The sequence below is a fragment of the Somniosus microcephalus genome, chromosome 10 (genome assembly GCF_052327205.1).
Source record: "Somniosus microcephalus isolate GS21.2 chromosome 10, FLI_Smic_1.0, whole genome shotgun sequence".
Lineage (NCBI taxonomy): Eukaryota > Metazoa > Chordata > Chondrichthyes > Squaliformes > Somniosidae > Somniosus > Somniosus microcephalus.
The window spans coordinates 157565711-157588568 of record NC_140996.1 but is presented as its reverse complement, the minus strand read 5'-3'; the positions used below and the strand labels follow the sequence as shown (position 1 = coordinate 157588568).

The 22858-nt window shown below is 44.0% G+C and overlaps 1 protein-coding gene across 2 annotated transcripts in view; it reads right to left on the bottom strand.

Annotated features, from left to right (window-relative positions):
- The window catches only part of ccdc138 (coiled-coil domain containing 138), a 162197-nt gene that overhangs the window by 42827 nt on the left and 96512 nt on the right, over positions 1–22858 (bottom strand). For both annotated transcript variants that reach the window (XM_085999024.1, XM_085999025.1), the window contains 3 exons: positions 19280–19393; positions 16561–16722; positions 12584–12703 (listed from right to left, as the gene is read on the bottom strand). In XM_085999024.1, coding sequence (XP_085855150.1) covers positions 12584–12703; positions 16561–16722; positions 19280–19393 — 396 coding nt within the window. The remainder of the gene's footprint in view (positions 1–12583; positions 12704–16560; positions 16723–19279; positions 19394–22858) is intronic.

The window sequence follows — 22858 nt, the reverse complement described above, 5'->3', positions numbered from 1 at the left end:
TCATCAAGGCACGGTGGCATAGTGGTTAGCACTGTTGCCTCACAGCGCCAGGGACCCGGGTTCAAATCTGGCCTCGGGCGACTGTCTGTGTGGAGTTTGCACATTCTCCCCGTGTTTGCGTGGGTTTCCTCCGGGTGCTCCGGTTTCCTCCCACAGTCCAAAGATGTGCAGGTTAGGTTGAGTTGGCTATGATAAATTGACCCTTAGTGTTAGGGGGATTGTGGGGTTACAGGGATAGGGTGGGATATGTGTCGGTGCAGGCTCGATGGGCCAAAATGGCCTCTATCTGCACTGTGGGGATTCTGTGTGAAGTAACTTTTAGTCTTTCCCCACAGAAAAAAGGGCAAATTAAAGACTGAGTTACTTCTTAGTTGCTGGCTCAAGAGCAGTCTTGAAAGCAGCAAGGAAGCAGGTCATCTTGGTCCTGAGTCAAGGAACAGTGCTTACCACAAGGTTAAAGTGGAGAGAAGAAGAAACCCAAGTGTATAAATTAACATTTTTAAATATGTATTACAAGTTTCTGATACTGTTTCCCATAATAGGGAACAAGTTTAAAAACAAAAACACCAAAAATTGTTTTAAAATGGATTACCTGTGTTTTCTTTAATGTGCCATCAATTTAAATTTCAGTTGGATGATCAAAGGAAAGGTTTGGCAGCATAAAAAACTTTTAAATGCACTGTGAATTCTAATTTGATGTTTGAAGTAACCTTTACAGAACTTGCAGTATTTAAATAACATCATGGATAATTGTCATGACATGTACAGGTAGCACGTCATGACATGTACAAGTTTCCTCATATGGATGCATAAATTGTTTTGTGAGAATAAAGCAAAAGGGGATGATTATCTAGATGATTATCCGGATTCACCAAGAAAGGATCTTACACATACAAATCAATCTTTTAGCTTCATGTATAGCACCTCAGGTATTTATAACCATCATTGTAGGCATTTCCCTCTACTCCCTCCACTCCAGTATTGATCTTACATAAACTCTTCCAAACAAAAGTCACTGTTTTTGGTTTAATTAAGATTCTTAATGCCACATCACAAGGAGACTTGTGGGACTGTGTGTATACATCAACTCTCGATTTACATCTTTCGGGGTCACAGTGGGATGGAGGTGGGGGGAGAACCAATAAAATAAAAAAAGGAAGTTTTGTCGGAACCACAAGAATGATGCCTCTAAAAAAAATGCACAGCTATCCAACAACTAACTAATCGGCCCCATATAATCAAGAATTACTACTTTGACAGTTCCTGTAGGGAGCTAGGTCTCAGTATTCAGGTCCTGTTGCAGTAGATAACAGCAATGAGGAGAGAGTTAATTTTGCTATTCTCCCTTCTTTTCCCACCTCACTTTTTTTCTGAAATGGATTAATTGTGCTGGGTATTGTTTGAAAGGTTGACAAACCTTATTACCTCAGCATGAGTCACTGCTTACAGGACAGGATGGGAGAAAATTGGTGCAGCAAAATAAAAAATTGAGTCAGGAAGAGAGATAGGCTGCAAATCTTGAGACCTTTCAAGGGCATACTTCACTTCTCCCCACCTGCTTCCTCATCTTCCAAGGAAATGAGACAAGCATCTAGTTCTAGGTGAACTAACCTGTACTACAGCTTCAAGTGTCAAAGCCAATCTCAATGTCAATGCCAACACAGCTGTTGGTAATGCAGAAGCATCTATAACTAACTGATCATAAGCCATTTGCTCAGAGACTATAGTAATAGTTGATGACAGAAGCTGAAATATTTCTTCAGGGAATTCCTGATGGACAGATCACGATGTGGTCTCCTCTACATTGGGGAGACCAAACACAGATTGGGTGACCGCTTTGCGGAACACCTCCGTTCAGTCCGTAAGGATGACCCTGAGCTTCCGGTCGCCTGTCATTTTAATTCATCGCCCCATTCCCACTCAGACCTCACTGTACTCGGGCTCTTGCATTGTTCCACGGAAGCTCAGCATAAGCTCGAGGAACAGCACCTCATCTTCCGATTAGGCACTTTACAGCCTTCCGGACTCAATATCGAGTTCAACAATTTCAGATCATAACCTCGGCCCCCTTTATTTATTTTTTATCCACTTTTGTTTTGGCCCTTTCCCCCCCCCCCCCTTTTTTTCTCTCCCACATGGCAGCTGTCTCTCATTCTGCCAGAACATTTCACACCTAATCTAGAGCCGTCTTTTGTCTCCACTAGTCCTATCACCATCTCGTCTCGTTTTGAATACCTCTTAATGTCTCTTCACTTCTCTTTTGTTCTCTCCCAACCTGGCCTTTCAATCTATTTCATTTCCTGTGCTTTTCCAGTCTTGACAAAGGGTTTGACTCGAAACGTTGACTCTATTTTCTCTCCACGGATGTTGCCTGGCCTGCTGAGTTTTTCCAGCATTTTCTGTTGTTATCCTGACTGTGACCTGCTTATTTGTTTTTAAAAGCTGACCATTCCAGTGCTTTGCCTGCTGGATCCTCAATGTGTTCACAACAGCCTGTAGATTATAGTACCAGACAGTTTCATTGTACCTTTAGGGGAATCCCAAGGTTTGTACTGGAGGAGATAACTTGAGCTCAGGAGGACATGATGTTTTCTTCCTGGAATTACATGTCTGCACAGCAAGTGCATCTTTGCAGAATGCTACATTATGAGTCATTGCAGTATAGCAATGTTCAGGACCAGAAAAGACCAATTTGGTCAAACAATGGTGACTTGGGTTTTTAAAGTGCCATAGATACAAAAAGGTTATTTAACTTAAAACATGAGCACAAAATTAGAGGACACTATAAATTTCATACAATAATTGTGAGCAAAGGAATTTTGGAACAAGACCAATCCTACCAGAGCAATCAACAAATACCGCGACCATTTTAGGGAAGGGAGGACAAATGTATTTTAACTTCTTTTTTTAAAGCTCAGGTTTGAACCCATGTCCTATATGCTCTGATTGCTGGAAGGTGATCTTATCCATTTAGCTATCTCTGCCTTCTTTAATGTAGGAAGGAAGATGAGACAGACACCCTTTCATTGAACTTTGGGGGAGGGGACCACAACAAGAAACTTTTCAGAACCTTTCCTCAGGAGATCAAATAAGTTTTGTAGCGTTCCTGATAGCGTGGAGTACACATGGATTGTGAAAAAAATCATGGGCCAAATTCTGCTAATGACAAACACCAAAATAGCTGTTATGGTTGTTTATATATAGTTTTAAAATCTGATATAATGCCAATTTTTGATGCATCCCCTTTACTTTTAGTTAAAAGTTATTTAAACTGTACCTTATCCATCTCGTGCTTAAACATGCGGTTTGATCTGCTACTTTTACAACCAACCAATCTGGGCTAGGTTTTCAATGTGAGCCTAATTAAGTTATGATCACAATTTCCCCAAGTGTTTTCCTACCTTCAGGTCATCCACTTATCCTGCTTCACTACAGAGATCTAGCATTGCATCCATCCCTTTTGGACATGCAACCTAGTAATTAAAGAAGCAATCTTGGAGAAACCCTTCTCATTTTGACCACAAACCTTTGTCTTATCCCACTTTACTTTAGAATAGTTAGTTACGAATCGGTTACTACTGCAAGCTCTTCAAACTGCTTCTCTAAATCTCATCCTCTATTTCTTTTCCACTATACAGTGGTCTATAATGTACTCCTAACATGTTAACAAATACTTTATTATTAAATTCAATTCAGAAAGACATTGTCTGAGAACCATCTATGGCTGTAGTAAGGCCACTCCCTCCCTTTTTACCTTCTCTATCTCTCCTGAAAATCTTGTAGCTGTGAATATTTAATTCCTAGTCTCACCCAGCTGAAGACAACTTTGAAAAGCTACATCATGTCCATTATTCTAATTATTGCCTCTCGTTCTCCAACTTTATTTCTAATGCTTTGCACATTACTGTACATATAAACGCTGCAACCTTGATCCATTCATATTCCTTAATTAGCGTTTGCTTTTTACTTCTTTTCACTATCGGTGACGCACTATCAGCCATTTTGCCCGGTCCTCAAACTCCTTCCTTCAACACTGTTTCCCTGCCAACTCCCTTACTACATTCAAAGCCTCAAACCCTCCTCTTTAATTGTGCATTTGCCCTATCCTGACCTCCATTCTCTCCTCTCCTCAGTTCAGCCTTCACTTTTTAAATTGCCAAGACAGCTCTTTGTATGCAATGAGCCCTACAGAAATTCAAGTTGTTATTTTTTTCCTTCAGTACTTTTCTCTTAAATCTCTATCCCATTTGTTCTAAGACAGGCCTCTACATACCACTCCGCTTTGAACCTAGACTGCTTTCCCATTATTATACTTTGAACCCCTCTCCCACAAGTCTTAAAATTTTCCCTCCCCTCTGTTTGCTTGTCTAAATCCTTCCCCAGTGCTATATTCATGCTCTGTAGGGACCTTTCGTCCCCACTTACGTTGCGTAGTGTAGCTAGCTGGTCCTCAAGCTCAGTATTCCTCTACTCGAGCAATGCAACTTTCTAGTATTCCCCCTGGATATTGTGCAGATCCAGGATATCCAACATCATGCATACTGCACATATCACTAACTTAATTCTTAAACCTGAAATTTCTATGCTCCTAATTTCTGCACTGCTCTAGATTTCATTAATTAGAACGCATTTTCACTTACATGCCTGGTCTTACAGATTCTGGCCCACTTTGTCTCAACACGAAACTCCTGTTTAGAGCAAAACGCACACTCTTTCTATCTCTCAGCAAAAGCTCACCATTAGTCATTCACTCAGTTGACCCCAAACATATATACAGCTTTAACTGTTGGTTGGTTAAAATCCATGGAACCAGGCCACTTTTTAAGCAACATATTTTGTAAATAAATACAAGATTAAAGAGAGGTATTTAAGTTGGCATTCCAAGCATTACTGTTTGGTTCCTGTTTTCATTATGTGTGAAAATTCTTCTAGAAGTTAGATGCTAAGCAAACTTGACAGTAAACGAAAACATCCTGAAAGAATTGCCACGGACTAGTGCAGACAGGGTAAAAATAGCTAATCACATAATTCTCATGCATCAAAAAAGCATTTCAATATATAGTATACTAGCTGGAGTGCCCGGCGGTGCCGAGGGTTTTTTGAGGGCATGTTGTTATGAAAAAAGTAGAAATAATTTTTATATATATAAATGAGTTTGTCTGTCTGTCTGTCTGTGTGGGAAGGAGAGAGAGAGAGGGAAAGAGAGAGAGAGAGACTGGGGGGGTGGAGAGAGGCCCGGGGATCGAGAGAGAGACTGGGGGGAGAAGAGAGAGACTGGGGGGGAGAGAGCGACTGGGGGGGAGAGAGAGACTGGGGGAAGAGAAAGAGAGAGACTGGGGGGGAGAGAGAGAGAGACTGGGGGGAGAGAGAGAGAGAGAGAGACTGGGGGGGAAGTGTTGAATCCGTGTGTTAATGGAGACACGGAATGCAGGAGTTGATTTAACAAGTGTTTACTGAACAAAGTCTGGAGGTGAACTAACTATACAAGACGCTATACAGGCTTATATACCCGAGTGGTCACTACCGGTACTACAGTACACAGGGGCTTCAAAAAAACATAGTTCCTCTTAAAGGTACATACACCACAATTCCTCCCCTTTTAGATAAATAGTACATAACATTTTAAGTAATCATTAAATAACATTTTTACAAGAACAATAATCTACACATTTGCTGAAGTTAATCAATTACAAATTCAGTCTCTCTGGAGGCTTCCTGACTCGGTCCGGATAACGCCTCGGTGGTGTAGTAGGTTTCGGTGGTGTAGTGGGTTCTTTTGGCAAGGTCGATTCGGCTTGAATGCCAGTGTCAGGTTCATCTGGTTCCAGTATCACCGGATCGGAGGAAGATACTATGGGTATCTCTGCTTCATCACTAGGCGTATAGAGTTCTGGTGTAGGTTGTCCCTTTTCGGATGACTCTATGATCTGGTCAGCATGGCGCCTTATTATGCTATACATCAGCGGTCCTAGTCGTGTGCAAATAGTTCCAGGCTGCCATTTCTCGGTACGGTAGTCCCGGGCCAAGACTTGTTGGCCTATCTGGAAGGTTCGAGTTGGCCTTTCATTCATGCTTTGAAATTGCCGGTTCTCTACGTCCCTTCTGACGTTTGGCTTGATCAAATCCAGCCGGCATCTTAGTCTTCTATTGAAAAACATCATGGCGGGGGTTTGGTTTGTAACCACATGTGTTGCATTCCTGTACGCAAACAAGAAGTTATCTACCTTATGTTGTAGATTTATGTCTTCATTACCCATGGCCTTTATGGCCTTCTTGAAGGTCTGGACAAACCTTTCAGCTAATCCATTGGTGCGGGATGGTATGGGGCGGACGTGTAGTGCTTAACCCCATTGTTTTTTAAGAACTTCCTGAATTCTTCGGATACAAATTGCGGTCCATTATCAGAACAGATCTGTTCAGGCAGCCCATTCCTGGCGAATATGGTCCTTAATACTGTGATGGTTTTTTCCGTGGTGGTGGAGGCCATCTTTATTACTTTCCGGCCACTTGGAGTGTGCATCCACCGCGATTAAGAACATTGAGTCCATAAATGGACCAGCAAAGTCGATATGTACCCTTTGCCATGGAGATGAGGGCCACTCCCATGGATGTAGAGGGGCTTGTGGTGGGGCGTTTTGGACCTTCTGGCATCCTAGACAGCTCTTGGTCATTTCTTCGATGTCTCCATCGATACCTGGCCACCACACAAACGCTCTGGCTAAGTTCTTCATTTTCACTCCACCCAAATGCCCCTCGTGAAGCTCCATTAGCACTTTATCCTGGAGTTTGGGTGGAATCACCACTCTGGATCCACACATCAAGGTTCCTCGGCACACTGACAGCTGTTCTCTTCTTTGCGAGAATGCTGGTAACAGTGGATCGCCATGTGCTGGCCATCCCTTCGCCGTTAAATCGTAGACTCATGAGAGAGTCGGGTCATTTCTCGTTTCCTTTTCAATGGTAGAATTTGTCACTGGTAGACATTCCACTATGGTCGAGTGGAACATCTCCACTGGGTCCACTGTAGGCGCCTCTTCTACCGTTGGCAACGGTAGGCGCGATAACCTGTCAGCATTCCCATGCTGTTTTGTTCCTTTGTATTCTATGTCATATTGGTGTGCCCCTAGGAAAAGGGACCACCTCTGTAGCCTTTGCGCTGTCATAATGGGAACGCCCTTTTTAGGGTTGAATATGGAGACGAGGGGTTGATGGTCAGTCAATAAGGTAAATTTTTGTCCGTGTAGGTAATGGTTGAATTTCTTCACCCCCCACACCAGGCTGAGTGCCTCCCTGTCGATCTGGGCATAGTTACGCTCAGCTGAGTTCAATGAGCGTGACGCAAAAGCTATCGGCCGCTCCGAGCCATCAGGGAATCTATGCGATAATACCGCTCCCACGCCGTATTCATCGCACGCCAGTCTGATTGGCAGTGATGGGTTGTAATGAGCCAACACTTCCTTGGACGTGATCAAGCCTTTGCATTTATGGAAGGCACGTTTACAGTCTTTGCTCCATTTCCAAATTACTCCCGTTTGTAGCAGTGCGTTAAGGGGGTGCAGAACCGTTGACAAGTTCGGTAAAAATTTATGATAGTAATTTATTAATCCCAGGAACAACCTTAATTGTGAGACATTTTCAGGCGCAGGGGCTTTTACGACCGCTTCAATTTTTTCAGGTGACTTATGCAACCCTTCTTCATTAATGACATGGCCACAATATGATATTTGTTTCTGGAAAAATTCGCACTTGGGGCGATTTGCTTGTAGGCCCCGTTCTCTCAGCCTCGTGAGCACCTGCTCCAAATTGGCAAGGTGCTCGTTGTCGTTTTCTCCTGTTACAAGGATGTCGTCTAGGTAGCATTGAGTCCCCGGAATCCCTTGCAGGACTTGCTCCATAGCTCTTTGCCAGATAGCTGGAGCTGATGCTACTCCGAAAACCAGTCGATTGTACTGGTACAGGCCTTTGTGTGTGTTTATCGTGAGATACTTTTTAGAGGCCTCCTCTACCTCCATCTGTAGATATGCCTGTGCCAAGTCAATTTTGGTGAAACGTTTCCCTCCGGATAGTGAGGCGAAAATATCTTCTATCCTCGGAAGAGGATACTGTACCGTGTGAAGAACCGAGTTTACAGTCACCTTGAAGTCCCCACAGATGCGAATTTTTCTCTGTTCTTCAGATTTATCATTATTCAACGTTTTCTTCATGACCGGGACAATGGGTGTTGCCCACTCGCTCCAATCTACCTTGGATAACACGCCGGCTTTTTCCAAATTCTCCAGCTCTGCCTCGACTGCTGGACGAATTGCGTATGGCACCGGCCTTGCCTTAAAAAACTTGGGAATTGCCGCATCTTCCACTTTTATTGAGGTGGTGGCGCCTTTCAGGGTTCCTAGTTCCTGTTGAAACACTTCTTTGGCGTTAGCCAAGATTTCTTTTAATCGTCCAGGTATGACGTCATCATCATTTTTTTTCTTACTGGTCACCGTCAGTGCCTGAATGGAGTGCCAGTCTAAACGTATCTTTCTGATCCATTCACGTCCCAACAACGGTGGACCACCATCTTGCAGAACGTATAAATACAACTTCTGTATTTCCTTGCCGTTGTATACAACAGGCACCCTTATTTTCCCTCTGGGGTATACTTTCTGCCCCGTATATGTCTTCAAGATAATGGATGTGTCTTTCAAAGGTATATGCGGAAATAGCCGCTCGTAATCCCGTCGACTTATGACGGTCAGAGCTGATCCTGTATCTAGCTCCATTTTAACTGGGGACCCCGCTATCGTGAGGGTAACCCAAATGGTCTGGTAATCTTCTTTGGCAATTACATTATGTAATTTGAGACAGCTTAGTCTCTTGTTTCCGGAGTCGCTATCGCTCTTCTGGTCTTCGGAGCTACTGTCCGTCATCATTTGTACCTTTCTGTACTTTTCCTTATTGACCTTTTTACTGTCAGCGGATTTTTTTCCAGATCTGCATACACGTGCAATGTGTCCCATCTTTCCGCATTGCCTGCATGCTTTGTCCTTGAACCAGCAGTCCCTCTGGTCATGGGTGGATCTGCCGCAACGATAACATTTCTCGAAACCCCGTGTCATTTCATGGGTGCCGAAGTCCTGTGGCTTTTGCTGTATCTCTGCAGCTCCTCTTGCTGCTGCTTCGTATGATAGAGCCACACTGAAAGCCTTGTCCAGTGTCAAATCTTTCTCAGAAAGTAGTCTTTTCTGTGTTCCTTCGCTTAGGAGGCCGCAGATGAATTTGTCTCGTAGAGAATCTGCCAGTCCTGCCCCGAATTGGCAGTGTTTGACAGTTTTCGTAATTCGGTGAGGTAATCAGCGTTACTTTCATTTTTGTGCTGATTCCTCCTGAAGAATTTGAATCGTTCCGCTATCAGCAGCGGTGTTGGGTTTAAGTGCTCCTGTAGGGTATCAACAATCTCCTTAAAATTCTTGTCCATCGGTTTGGCTGGAGTGATCAAGTTTCGTAACAGCCCGTATGTCCTTGCGCCCATCAGATTTAGAAGTACCGATGCCTTTTTATCATCCGCTACTTCATTCGCCTTGCAATATACCTCCACTCTTTCCACATGTGGTCCAATCCTCTATATCACTATCGAAAGCAGTAATATTGCCAGTCTTAGGCATCCTGAAAATCAAAAATGGCGCCTCCCGCGCTTTTCCTTCTTCCCTGCCGAGTCAAGATGGCGCCTCCTGCGCTTTCCCGCCGCTGCCGCTGCTGCCAACGCTGTTCTCCACGGTTCCCGTTGCGACCTGCAGCTTTTCGTGATATTTCTATTTTTAAAATTTTTTTATTTACACATATATTTTAAACAGTTTCTCCGTCACTTGGAGAATCGTTCCCGTCGGACCCTCTGGGACTTTCCCCTCCCTCTGCTCGGTCCGAACGCCGGCCGTCTCTTGAGTGCTCCATCCTCTGTCTCTGTTTGCTTCTGCTTTCCGACTCGCTGCCCGGCCCTGCTGCAGAGCCACCCGATCGAGCCCCAGCCCGCCGCCCAGGAAGGATCAGTGCACTACCTGCCACCAGCCTGTTTAGCTGGTGAAACCACAGTTTTTTTTTTCTTCGACCTTCGTCTGAGGAATCGATCTTGAAGTGCTGCCGAATTGCAGGTAAGTTTGTTTCTAACTCGTCGCCACTGTTGAATCCGTGTGTTAATGGAGACACGGAATGCAGGAGTTGATTTAACAAGTGTTTACTGAACAAAGTCTGGAGGTGAACTAACTATACAAGACGCTATACAGGCTTATATACCCGAGTGGTCACTACCGGTACTACAGTACACAGGGGCTTCAAAAAAACATAGTTCCTCTTAAAGGTACATACACTACAGGGAGAGAGAGAGAGAGAGAGAGACTGGGGGGAAGAGAGAGAGAGAGACTGGGGGGAAGAGAGAGAGACTGGGGGGGAGAGAGAGAGACTGGGGGGGGAGAGAGAGAGACTGGGGGGAGAGAGAGAGAGACACTGAGGGGGAGAGAGAGAGAGCGAGAGAGAGACTGGGGGGGAGAGAGAGAGAGAGAGAGAGACGGGGGGGAGAGAGAGAGAGAGAGAGACTGGGGGGAAGAGAGAGAGACTAGGGGGAAGAGAGAGAGAGAGGCTGGGGGGAAGAGAGAGAGAGACTGGGGGGAAGAGAGAGAGAGAGACGGGGGAGTGAGAGAGAGAGAGGCTGGGGGAAGAGAGAGAGAGAGAGAGACTGGGGGGGAGAGAGAGAGAGAGAGACTGGGGGGAGAAGAGAGAGACGGGGGAGAGAGAGAGAGACTGGGGGGAGAAGGGAGAGACGGGGGGGAAGAGAGAGAGAGAGACTGCTGGATTTAGTTCGGGATTAGCCTGGAGAAAGAGGGGGGGAAGGAGCGCCTCAGGCCTGGCCCGATGGACCCCTGCGAAGGAAGGAAGAAGGCGAGCTCTCCCTCCCTCTCCCACCCCCTCACTCTTTCCCTCCCTCACCCTCTCTCTCCTTCCCCCTCTCTCTCTCCCCTCTCTCTCTCCCTGCCCCTGTCTCTCCCCTCTCCCCCTCCCTCCCCGCTCTCTCTCCCTCCCTCCCCTCTCCCTCCCCTCTCCCTCTCTCCTCTCCCTGCCCCTCTCTCCCTCCCTCCCCCCTGCTTTCCTCTCTGTCCCTCCCTCCCCTCTCCCTCCCTCCCCTCTCCCTCCCTAGCGCCTCAGGCCCGGACACTGAGCCGAGCCCCGGGACCAGGCCGAGGGGAGGAAAGGCCGAGTCCCCAGCCCGCGGCCGCAAACGGAGCTGAGCCCCGGTACCGGGCCGAGGGGGGGAAAGGCTGAGTCCCCAGCCCGCGGGCGCAAACGGAGCCGAGCCCCGGGACAGGGCCGAGGGGGGAAAAGCCCGAGTCCCCGGCCGCAAACGGAGCCGAGCCCCGGGACCAGGCCGAGGGGGGGGAAAGCCCGAGTCCCCGACCGCAAACGGAGCCGAGGACCGGGCCGAGGGGGGGAAAGCCCGAGTCCCCGGCTGGGACCTCCAGCTCCACAAGGTGGGGAGACCTTCCCTGGAAGACAACTAAACGGAGCCGAGCCCCGGGACCGGGCCAAGGGGGGTAAAGGCCGAGTCCCCGGCCCGCGGGCGCAAACGGAGCCGAGCCCTGGGACCAGGCCGAGGGGGGGAAAGCCCGAGTCCCCGGCCGCAAACGGAGCCGAGCCCCGGGACCGGGCCGAGGGGGGGAAAGCCCGAGTCCCCGGCCGCAAACGGAGCCGAGGACCGGGCCGAGGGGGGGAAAGCCCGAGTCCCTGGCTGGGGCCTCCAGCTCCACAAGGTGGAGAGACCTTCCCTGGAAGACAACTGAGTTCCTTCATACTTGAAATGGATCACTTCATTTCTAACTGTTCCTAAAAACTATTTAAAACTGAATTAATTTGTTCTTTTCCTTAGTTCCCTGTATTAAAGTTCAGGTTTTTAAGCACCCCATAGCTAAGAAGACAACTGCACTACATGATCTGGCATTAAGCCATATAGAACAGGAAGGTGGCAGCTGTTAAAAAGTGAATAAAAGTAAAAGTTGAGGTAAAGATGGCCGAATTAACAGCAGTTTGAAAGATTAGGCCCCGCCCTCACACGCCATGAAACGCCCCCCGTGACGCAGCGCGCTGCCCCCGTAGGATTGGTCAACCTTCACGTCACTCAATGCTAATGAGCGGATTTCCCCCGTATGATTGGCCAACCGCTAATGAGCGGAATTTTGAACGTTTTTTGTCTACTGTCCGAACAATTTTTGTCTGACCAAAAAGTAAATATGCCTAGGACACCCTCCTAATCATAACCTTTCTTTTGATATAACATATGTGTAGGTACGCTCTATAACTTTTGAGTGATGCCCAGACAGACAGACAGAGACAGACAGACAGACAGACACCACTATCCTTTTATATATATAGATAGATATAAAAAGAGATTTGCCAAACTCCTAAAAGGTATGCTGTCTCGAGTTATTCTTTTTTTAAAAAGTACTGTTTTCAGACATCACCTGAAGTTTATAAATAAATAATTATTTGGAGCCCATTTTGAATCGTAAAGCAAGAGACCTAATTCCTAGAAAGGGAAGGAAAATATCTCTACACTTACCTGTGTGCCTCCTCTGTCGATATGCCTTAAAGCCCAGTAAATGAATTTCACCAGTGTGAGCTGCAGTTTGATATCCCCAGGTGACATCAAATGAATTTGTGCTGTGATCAAGGGTAGAATCTGCAAGCCATTACATACAGAAAGCATAGTCAGGAAAAAATAAACAGTTGTTTCGTAAAAAACAATGTGAAACTTAGTATAGAGCGCTACTTAAAAGTACTTTCTAAATCACTTAAGTTAGAATCATAGAATGATACAGCGCAGGAGGTCAATCAGCCCATCGTGCCTGTGCCGGCTCTTTGACAGAGCTATCCAACTAGTCCCCCTCCCCTGCCCTTTCCCCATATCCTTGCAATTTTTTCCCTTTCAAGTAGTTATCCAATTCCCTTTTGAAAGTTATTATTGAATCTGCTTCCACCATCCTTTCAGGCAGTGCATTCCAGATCTTAAGAACTCTCTGCATAAATTTTGTTTCCTTCAAGTCGCCTCTGGTTCTTTTGCCAATTACCGTAAATCTGTATCCTCTGATTACCAACTATTCTACCACTGGAAACAGTTTCTCCTTATTTACTCTATCAAAACACTTCATAATTTTGAACACCTCTATCAAATCTCCCCTCTGCTCTAAGGAGAACAACCCCAGTTCTCTAGTCTCTCCACGTAACCGAAGCTTTTCATCCTCAGTACATTTCCAGCAAATCTCCTCTGCACCCTCGCTAAGGCCTTGACATCCTTCCTAAAGTGTGGAGCCCAGAATTGGCCATAATATTCCAGCTAGGGCCTAATCAGTGTTTTATAAATGTTTAGCATAACTTCCTTGCTTTTGTACTCCATGCCTCTATTTATAAAGCCAAGGATCCTGTATGGCTTTTTAACAGTCTTCTCAACTTGTCCTGCCACCTTCAAAGGCTTGTGTACGTATACCCCCAGGTCTCTCTGTTCCTGCACCCCCTTTAAAATTGTACCATTTAGTTTCTATTGCTTCTCCTCACTCTAGCTAACAAAATGAATTACTTCACATTTTTCTGCGTCAAATGTCATCTGCCACGCATCTGCCCATTTCACCAGTCTGTCCATGTCCTCCTGAAGTCTATTAGTATCCCCCTCACTGTTTACTACATTTCCGAATTTCAAACTTTGAAATTATGTCCTGTATACCCAAGTCGAGGTCATTAATATATCAAAAAGAGCAGTGGTCCAAACGCCACCCCCTGGGGGGCAGCACTGCACATTTCCCTCCAGTCTGAAAAGCAACCGTGCACCACTACTCTCTGCTTTCTGTCCCTTAGCCAATTTCTTATCCATGCAGCCACTGCCCCTCTAATCTCATGGACTTCAATTTTGCTACCAAGTCTATTATATGGTACTTTATCAAATGCTTTTTGAAAGTCTATATACATATCAACCACACTACCCTCTTCAACCCTCTCCATTACTTTATCAAAGAACTCGATCAAGTTAGTCAAACAAGATTTGCCTTTAACAAATCTGTGCTGGCTTTTATTTATTAACCTATATTTTTCCAAGTGCCAATTCATTTTGTCCCGGATTGTTGTCTCTAAAAGTTTCCCCACCACCGACATTAGGCTGACTAGCCTGTAGTTTCCGGGTTTACCCTCTCCCCCTTTTAAAACAGGGGTGTAACCCTCCGATCCTCTGGTACCACCCCCATAATCGAAGGAGTATTGGAAGATTGTGGCCAGAGGCCTATTTATACCCTTACTTCCCTCCGCAACCTAGCAAGCATCCCATCTGGACTGGGTGACTTTTCTACTTTGAGCACTGCCAACCTTTTAAGTATCTCCTCTTTATCTATTTTCAGCCTATCCAATTTCTCTACTACCTCGTCCTTTACTGTGACATTGGCAGCATCCTCTTCTTTAGTGAAGACTGATGCAAAGTACTCTTTTTGTACTTCAGTCATTCCCTCTGCCTCCACAGGAAGATCTTCTTTTTGGTCCCTAATCAGCCCCACCCTGCCTTTGACTAATTTTTTTTACTGTTTATAAAAGACTTTTGGGTTCCCTTTTATGTTGCCCGTTAATCTATTCTCATACACTCTCTTTGCCCTTCATTTACTTTTTCAATTCTCCTCTGTACTTTCTGTATTCAGTTTAGTTTGCTACTGAATTATGAAGCTGACATTTATCATAAGCCTTCTTTTTCTGTTGAATTTTAATCTCTACAACTTTAGTCATCCAGGGAGCTCTAGCTTTGGAAGCCCTTCCTTTCCCTCTCATGGGAATGTGTCTAGTCTGTACCTGAACTATCTCCGATTTGAAGGCCTCCCATTGCTCATTCAAGTTCTTAAAAAAAAGGTATTTAGATCATTTTTCAAGGGTGAAGAGAGAAGAAAATGAATGGTTTTGGGTTGAGGGGTTGTCACCAGCATACTTTGTGGTACTGAGCATAGAACAACATCCTGCCAGATCAGGAAAATGTCTGCATTACAGACATCTTCTAATGTCTAGACATGATACGACATTTCAGGCATATATCCTTCATCAGACCCCGAGTAACTTGGATTGCACATCTAATACAAGGTTTTAAAAAAAACTTGTGTTTCTAATAAACATCTGCACATGGTTCATAAAGTATGTGGTGGATTATAATTTTCATTCTTTCTTCAATTAATTTTATATAGCAACTACCTAAAGTCTCTTATGTCATGCATTGCTGTCCTGCTGAAAGACAGACTAGTCGCACTTTCTGGACTTCCATCTGCATCCATGTGAAATAGTCACTAGAATTGATAACAGCCTTATACAATTTTTCCTTTCTTCGGTGGGGTGGTGGGGTGGGGTGCGGGAGGAAGTCTCTGCTCGGCACCTGCTTGCAAATCAGAATTCAACTTGTGGCTCAGTGCATTTATGAATTTGCTATGCCACCGGCAGCATGTGATATTCTTAAAAGACAAAGCAAATACAGGAAACTTCGCGATATCCGGCACCGACGGGACCGAGCTGCTGCTGATCTATCAAAACTTCCGGATAGACCAGCGCTAATGTTGAAGGATACGGAGGTTTTCATCTCCGTATCTGACAACAAACACTATTGCTTAGCAACAGCTTGTAAACACTCGGCCCGTACCTTGGAAGCGTCTCTGAAACTGTTGCTAAGCTACAGAGACGCTTTCCAGAGCCTGACTGTTAAAAAAAAATGCTAGGAGAAGAAAAAAAACCTAACCAAAACGGCTGCTGATTTCTGCCGTTAGATCGAGGTTTCCGGACATACAACCTCCGGATAAACCAAAGTTTCCTGTAATGCTGTACGTGCAAGATACAAGAAGGGGAGTGGTAGCTTACCAGGATAGAAATTACAAATTATTATTTGTGCACAAAGCTTAAATATAGGGACCTTGATTTATCATGAAAACTGCTAAGCATTTGTTGAAAGCTAGTGAGCTGTTTACATAAGTAAGTTCTGTTGGATAGAGTACATAGTTTAAAAAAAAATTAATTTTAGTATTAGCAGAAAGATGTTTTATTTTAGTGTTAAAACGGTTGCAAGGAATAGAAATTGCCCCTTCCTCGCACTAGCATTAGCTCATGTGCAGTAATTATGACTGTACAGTAGTGCCAGTGAAAAAAGTAAGCCATCTTTGACTAAACATTTGAGTAGCTCTACTGTAGAATGTACATGTTTTAATGAACACTCACTTTTGATGTGAATTTCTGTTCAACTTCTTCATACAACTCTTAAATCAATTACAACAAGATTTAAAAATGTATAAAAATTAGCTGAACTTACTCATGTCAAAAGCTCAGAGAAAATGTCTTTTTAAAATGAGGAAGAGGGCACGGTTCTTTTTTCAGTTAAGTGATAAGTAAAGTTAGGGGATTACTTTATTGGTCTGCAGAAAAATCATCAATAACTATATCAAACACAAAATAGCTCAATTCCAAGGTTGACATTCATGCAACAGAGACAAGTCTTTCAAATACTAAAAACACTTGAGGGGGGAAAAAAATGATTACCTTCACACACTTCTCTTGAATAGATTTTCTAGGTAAACAATTGGGACCTGATGATTTCTGAATATCATTTTCATCCTCTGGAGTCAAATAGCAAAGGTAACCATCAGAGATCCAGTCTAGCAGCTCTCCAAGCAATTCATAGAAATTACTATTTATAGAAGGCTGGAATATAAAGAGATCAGATCTCAAACTGATAGTTATGGAATCACTGAGAAAATGTCATAAAATTGCATTATGTGCACAAGCTTCCAATATCGGTTTTAATTTTGTGCCCAAAGTAAGTGATATTGGTACCAAATATATGCTGAAACAAGTTCCTACTACTCAGTGTAAGGATCAAGTGCAGATAAAAGGTAAAACATCTCAGTGTCCTAATGGGTCTCAATCCCAAAAAACAAATGCCACCCTCTCATGCATTAGTTTGACATCTTATTTAACATTTCAACCATTCCAATTGCCTCTCGAAGTTTTCCCCTGTTCAGCATAAATGAACACCATAAGAACATAAGACGTAGGAGCAGGAGTAGGTCATTTGGCCCCTCGAGCCTGCTCCGCCATTCTATAAGATCATGGCTGATCTGATCTTGGCCTCAACTCCATTTCCCTGCTCGCTCCCCATATCCCTTGACTCCCTTATCATTCAAAAATCTTTCTATCTCCACCTTAAATATATTCAATGACCCAGCCTCCACAGCTCTCTGGGGAAGAGAATTCCAAAGATTCATGACCCTCTGAGAAGAAATTCCTCCTCATTTCCGATTTAAAAGGGTTTCCCCTTATTCTGAAATTATGCCCCCTAGTTCTAGATTCCCCCACGAGGGGAAACATCCTCTCTCTGCAACTACCCTGTCAAGCTCCTTCAGAATCTTATATGTTTCAATAAGATCCCCTCTCATTCTTCTAAACTCCAATGAGTATAGGCCCAACCTGCTCAACCTTTCTTCATAAGACAACCCCTTCATCTCCGGAATCAACCTCTGAACCTTCTCTGAACTGCCTCCAATGCAAGTATATCCTCCCTTAAATAAGGAGAGCAAAACTGTACGCAGTACTCCCGGTGTAGTCTCACCAACACCCTGTACAGTTGTAACAGGACTTCCCTACTTTTATACTCCATTCCCTTTGCAATAAAGGCCAACACTCCATTTGCCTTCCTAATTACTCGCTGTACCTGCATGCTAACTTTTTGTGATTCATGTACAAGGACCCCCAGATCCCTCTGTACCTCAGCATTTTGTAATATTTCCCCATTTAAATAATAATTTGCTTTTTTATTTTTCCTACCAAAGTGGATAACCTTGCATTTCCCACGTTTAACTCCATCTGCCAGATTTTTGCCCACTCACTTAATCTATATCCCTTTGGAAATTCTTTGCGTCCTCCACACAATTTGCTTTCCCACCTATCTTTGTATCATCAGCAAATTTGGCTGCATTACACTCAGTCCCTTCATCCAAATCATTAATATAGATTGTAAATAGTTGAGGCCCCAGCACGGATTCCTGCGGCACCCCACTAGTTACAGTTTGCCAAGCTGAAAATGACCCATTTATGACAACTCTCTGTTTTCTGTTAGTTAGCCAAATTGGCAGTTTTATGCAGTAGGCACATGTCCACAGGAACTGGGTGAAACTACAGTGTAGATTCACTAGGATGATGTTAGAGATGGGAAATTAAGAGCTATGTAGAGAGATGAGAGATTCTGGGATTATTTCCACTGGAACAAAGAAGGCTAAAAGTAAATTTTAATAAATGGTTATAAAATTATGAAGAATTATTAACATTGTATGTATTTTAGAAACTGGCCCCAAGTTTATAATGTTTCCAAAGGGCATTGCATAAATGAGGAAAAGGAGCGAGCCAAGGATGGAACCTTGGGGTATCCCAGAGGAGATTGTGTGCAGCAGTAGGAGAAGCCATTACTAGAAATATGCCAGCTTCCTTGAGACAAGTAGGAGTGGAACCAATTACAGACAGGCAACCAAAGGTGGATCACAGATGCAAGACGGTGAGGGAGAAGGGAGTAATCGACCATATTGAGTACTGTGGAGAGATTGAGGACCAGAAAGTATAGCGCATCACAGTCACAGTCAAAAAGAGTGTCATTGGTGCCATATAACTAAAGCTGTATTCGTTCTGTGGGTAGGGCAGAAGCTAGATTGTAAGGGATTTTGGGAATGGCAGGCACTGAGCTGTGTTGTAACAACACATTCAAGAACCTTGAAGTGGAAAGGGAGGTTAGATATGGGATTGGAGCAGGAAAGGATGAAGGAGTCGAGGGTTGCCTTTTTGAGGGAAGGTGATGATGACAGATTGCAAGATAGGAATTGTGCCTGTGAAAAGGAAGTTATTTATGATGGTAATAAAGTATTTGAATATTCAAGAGTTGAGGGGTGAGGTGGTTGAGAGAGCAAGAGAGGATTCCCATGGAGGAGTTAAGCCTGGTGAGGGCCGTTAGCAAGGGAAGCTGTGGGGGAAAAATGTGTGTCAGGACAAGGACTGGGCAAGATGATAAGAGGTAGCAGGATACAGCAGCTGAAGGAGCTGTACAAATACTCAAGATTTCTTGCTGTTGGAGGCAAGGATGGCGGGGGGGAAATTGGTAGGGGGTGTAAAAACATTTTTAAAAGTCTGAATTTTAAAAATCGGTGGAATACTCAACAAATTTGATTGTCCACAATTTCACATCGAAGCCAGCTAATGTAGCAAAATATCTTACTCGACTGATTTTACGAACTGATTGAATCTTTTCCTGTTTTTCCAATCTGATCTCCTTCACACCAGTGGAAACATTTTCATGAAATTTCTGCACCACACACAACTCATTCTTCCTCTGCAAGGGAGTAAAATTGATACATTTTTCTTAAAATTATGATGACACAGCTACCTTGCAGTGAGATTAAAATAGAAAATGCTGGAATACATAGCTATTTCATCAGTATTTGTAAAAAGAAAAGTTGGATGTAGATTATTTGACAGAAGTTCAATTTCTTTATAGATGCTGCAAAATTGGTTTTATTTTTGAGTTTTTTAACATTAGATAATCCCTTGGACTCAGCATTAGCAGCCACTCCTGTAAGTAAACTCATATTCCCTACAAACCAGAGTAGGGCCTTGTCTGCCCAATATTTAAGTACATTTGATGAAACCCAGGAGTTGGCCCAAAATTGATCATTGGCCCCCGTCATAGGCCTCCATTTCAAAAGGCCCATTGTGAGGAGGCATAATTAGATTAACCAAACTACAGCTGCTGAAAATTAAATACTAGTACCAGACTTTAAAGATGACAAATGACTAGAACGAGAAGATAGGCAATCCTACTGGTGGGGATAATAGCGACACTGAAAATAAATACAGTGCCTTCAAAACCATCCATATGCCATTGTTGTCAAATAGAAATGGCTGATTAACCACATGTGTGGAGACAGTGAACCCATTTTAGCCACATGCACTAATTTTAGTAGAAAATGCCTTATATACACTCACACAATACAGGTAAATGTACTTCACGTGTATACTTGCTGAGCTAACATCTACCAGCATTCAGTAACCAAGAACGTAAAGCATCCACAATGTTCAAGAAACACGACACTGTTTTGCATCTTAGTATTTTACCAACATACCCACAAAAAGGTTAAAGTACATATGCATACGCTGAGCAAATAGGAATATGCAGATCACATGTCCAACAACAATGCTATTTACTAATCCACATCTGCATTCCTAATTAGCCACATGTGGCTAGTGGCTAAAATATTGGACAACACTGCCTTATATGTTCCTAGAGGAAGCCATCTATGTCCCTAAAGTTAAAAGAAGGGCACATGGCAACACAAAGCCAAACTGGCTAACAGGTTATGTTCAAAGGGAAATTGGACTTAAGCACAAATGCTTTTACAAGCTTAAAGAAAATAGGTCTCAGGAGCACAGGAATAGATATTAATCTCAGCTAAAGGCATGGAAAGTAGTCATCAAAGAAGACAAAATAACATTGGAGAAGATGAGTGGATATGGCGCCTTTTACAACCTCAGGAAGTCCCAAAGAGCTTTATAGCCAATGAAGTACTTTTGAAGTTTTCCAGTTTTGGTAGTAGTCGGAGGACCATTAAGCATTGCAGAGGGGTATTGAAGGATTCCTCAGGGAAAATTTGGGTGGCATCTTAGTATATGGTAGAGGTTTTAAATGGCTACTTTGTGTCAGTCTTCACTACAGAAGATGCTGTGTTACCACTAATACATCATAGGATCATAGGGTTGATGTTAAAACTGAAAGCGTCAAAGTGGACGTGGATATAGCCCTGGATAGAATAAGGAATCTCAAAACAGATCGGGCTGCTGCCCCTGACGGCATTTACCCAAGGGTGTGTAAAGAAATAGGGACTAAGCTTTGCGAGCCCCTTGTTCATATACAATCTGGGATTGTTCCTATGTAATGGAGAGAAGTTCATGTAGCACTAATATTTTAATATGGTCAGAACCATGAAATTACAGGCCCATTAATTTAACTCCAATTGTAGGCAAGTTGAGGGCTGAGGCTTTTTATGCTAATAAAATGGCTAACATTTAAGGAACGAATGTATGAATTGCAACAGTTCACAGAATCACAGAATCACAGAAACCTCACAGTGCAGATAGAGGCCATTTCGGCCCATCGAGCCTGCACCGACACATATCCCACCCGATCCCCGTAACCCCTACACCAACACATATCCCACCCTATCCCTGTAACCCCACGTATTTAATCCCCCTAACACTAAGGGTCAATTTATCATAGCCAATCAACTTAACCCGCACACCTTCCCGTGCAAGTGCAGGAGATGCAACACATGCCCTTTTACCTCCTCCCTTCCCACTGTCCAGGGCCCCAAACACCCCTTCCAGGTGAAACAGCGATTTACTTGTACTTCTTGCAATTTAATATACTGTATTCACTGCTCACGATGTGGTCTCCTCTACATTGGGGAGACCAAACGCAGATTGGGCGACCGCTTTGCGGAACACCTCCGTTCAGTCCGTAAGGGTGACCCTGAGCTTCCGGTCGCCTGTCACTTTAATTCACCGCTTCACTCCCACTCAGACCTCACCGTCCTCGGCCTATTACATTGTTCCAATGAAGCTCAACGTAAGCTCGAGGAACAGCACCTCATCTTTCGATTAGGCACTTTACAGCCTGTCGGACTCAACATTGAGTTCAACAATTTCAGATAATTATCCCTGCCCCCATTTTTCATGCAGTATGATTTTTGCCACTCCCATTTGCAACATTTTATCTTTCCTGCCTCTTACAAAAGAAAGGTTCTTTCAATTCCTTCCTCCCCTCCCAAACCCCCCCCCCCCCCGTCTCTGCACCTGCTTAATATGTTACATCTCCAGCTTTTTCCAGTTCTGATGAAGGGTCCCAGACCTAAAATGTTAACTCTGTTTCTCTCTCCACAGGTGCTGCCTGGCCTGCTGAATATTTCCAGCATTTTCTGTTGTTATTTCAGATTTCCAGCATCCACAGTATTTTGCTATTATAATAGTTATACATTCCTTTCTGGCGCAAAAACACAAAAGGAAAAGCGGCCGAACCATGGCTAACAAAAGAAATTAATGTAAGAAGTCACACAACACCAGGTTATAGTCCAACAGCTTTATTTGAAATCACAAGCTTTCGGAGCGCTGCTCCTTCATCAGGTGAAGTGGAGAAATGCATAAAGACACAGCTTATATAGTCAGAGAATAATGTCAGATGTTTACAGGTAATCTTTCCAACTGCCATTTATCACATCTCGGCAGAGAGATAATTGTGGTGTATGTAACCTGTTCCACCTTAAGAGAACTTAAGCCTGGTCCACCTTAAGAAAGGTACTACTTTCTTTGGCTGCTGTATACGTAATACCGGTGGTGACCACACCGGTATATAAGCACAGTGTAATAATATTGTATTCAGTTCAGCCCTGACCTTCGACTAGTAAAGACCTGTTAAAGTTATTCTTGTGGTCTGTCTGCAGTGATTCACATTAACCATAACTGGAACACACAGACTTAACAGTGGCGACGAGTACGATCTTACCCTGCGGCAGAGATACATCCAAGGCAGTTTAACGGGCGTCGAGAAGAGGCATCCGCCCTCATCATCCTGCTGAGAAAAGACTCGGGTCTGAAGAGCAAAGGAAGAATCCTGACACGAAGCCTTCCATCAGCGACAGGCAGTGATCATCCCTTCTACCACGGTGGTGGGTAAGCCGATCAGCGACGAGCAGCAAGTCGGCCACGTTGGCTGTGGAGTAGGGGAGGGATACGGAGATTATATTGA